General features: G+C 32.0%; 1 protein-coding gene across 1 annotated transcript; it reads right to left on the bottom strand.

The window, feature by feature from the left end:
• Positions 1 to 277: 277 nt before the first annotated feature.
• On the bottom strand, positions 278 to 1,105 carry LOC109219972 (uncharacterized protein K02A2.6-like). The gene has a single exon (XM_019384434.1). It carries the CDS (start codon positions 1,103 to 1,105, stop codon positions 278 to 280), a length of 828 nt encoding a protein of 275 aa, XP_019239979.1.
• Between the last annotated feature and the right edge of the window lie 949 nt (positions 1,106 to 2,054).

Below are 2,054 nucleotides of genomic sequence, written 5' to 3'. Positions count from 1 at the left end.
TAAAAAAAATGTTCTGAGTTTAACGTCGCCAGCTCGACTTATTTTAAAAATTAGGCAAAAAGGATTGTTGAAGCCTGTTTGTCGAAGAATCTGCTGATATAAGGCTTCAAACGATGACCGTTTACTTTGAATTTATCTCCCCCATCTATACGTTGTATTTCAATGGCACCACAGGAGGTAATTTCTGTTACAGTATACGGTCCTGTCCAGCGCGACTTAAACTTTCCTGGAAATAATCTCAATCGGCTATTGTACAATAGAACTTGATCTCCAACTTTTAAATCTTAATGGCGGATGAGCTTGTCATGCCATTTTTTGTCTTTTCCTTATATAATTTAATATTTTTGTATGCTGTAAGTCTGAACTCTTCCAACTCATCAATCTGCAATAGACGATTTTTACCTACATCTGGCAAGTTCAGATTCAACAGTTTTATAGCCCAATATGCTTTATGCTCTAACTCTACAGGTAAATGACAAGATTTTCCAAAAATTAGTCTATAAGGAGATGTGCCTATGAGAGTTTTAAAAGCAATTCTGTATTCCGATAAAGCGTCATCTAATTTTAGAGACCAGTCTTTCCGAGAAGAGCCAACAATTTTCTCTAAAATTCTTTTTAATCCTCTGTTGGATACTTCTACTTGTCCGCTTGTTTGAGCATGATATGGAGTTCTTGTTTTATGAGTTACTCCATATCTTGACAATAAACTAGCGAATTGTCTATTTATAAAATGAGTTCCTTGATCACTTATTATAACTCGTGGAGTTCCAAATCTAGAAAAAATATTTTTCTTGAGAAAAGCATAAACAACTCGAGCATCATTTTTTTTAGTAGCAATTGCTTCTACCCATTTTGAGACATAATCAACAGCTACTGAAATATATTCGCAACCATTTGATGGAGGAAAAGGACCCATGAAGTCAATGCCCCAAACATCAAATATTTCACACACAATAATAGAGTTAAAAGGCATTTCATCCCTTTTTGAAATGTTACCGGTTCTTTGATGGGTCACAAGCGGCAACAAAATTTTTTGCATCTTTGAACAAAGTAGGCCAGAAAAATCCAGCTTCAAGTACTTTAGCTGCTGTCTTTCTTCCTCCATAGTGTCCTCCTATAGCCCCATCATGGCAGTGACTTAAAATGTTGTTCATTTCTGTTTCAGGTACACATCTCCTGATTATGTCATCTGCACAAAATTTAAACAAATAAGGATCTTCCCAGTAATAATGTCTTGCCTCTTTTTTAAGCTTTTTTCTTTGATCGTAAGAAAAATGTTTTGGAATCCACCCTCCCGCTAAATAATTGGCAATATCAGCAAGCCAAGGAGGTTTATTTACAACTGTCGCCACTGAAAAGATATGCTCATCAGGAAATTCCTCTTGGATATCTAGTATTTCAGTAGGAGGATTCTCTAAACATGGCAAATGATCAGCTACCTGATTTTCTGAACCTTTTCTATCTTTTATTTCGAGATCAAATTCTAGCAAAAGGAGTATCCATCTTAGCAATCTAGGTCTAGCGTCTTTCTTTGCTAATAGATACTTAAAGGCTGCTGCTGATACCCAATTTTTCCCTATATATTCTCAAAATAACATATGCATTCATATATAAGCATGCCAAAGTGTTTTAGTATTTTTCCTAATTTCTAAAAGATTTTTAAAATCAATTTATTGCCTATTTTAGTAGTATAAAAACTAATAATTATTTCCAAAATTACCATTTTGGTGGATAATTTATTTTATTTCCCATATTTATACCAAAATATAGTTAAGGTAATTTTTGTATATTTTTTACAAATTTATTTGGTATTTTAAAAGCTAAATTGCATATAATTGTAATTTTAGCCTATTTTAAGATTAATAGCATTTTATAATTATAAATTTGGTTCCAATATTTTTAAACTAATATTTATATATTATTTACTGATTCAGTACTTTTAATTTAATTTCAGAATCATTTTTTACTATTTTTTATAAGATAAAAAGGAAAAACTAGCTATTTAATATGTAGCCCCAATTTATTTCAATTATAGCCAAATTGACCCCTCCAAC

The sequence above is a fragment of the Nicotiana attenuata genome, unplaced genomic scaffold (assembly GCF_001879085.1).
Source record: "Nicotiana attenuata strain UT unplaced genomic scaffold, NIATTr2, whole genome shotgun sequence".
NCBI lineage: Eukaryota > Viridiplantae > Streptophyta > Magnoliopsida > Solanales > Solanaceae > Nicotiana > Nicotiana attenuata.
The sequence above is the reverse complement of the archived record's forward strand: the minus strand, read 5'-3'. Positions and strand labels throughout refer to the sequence as shown.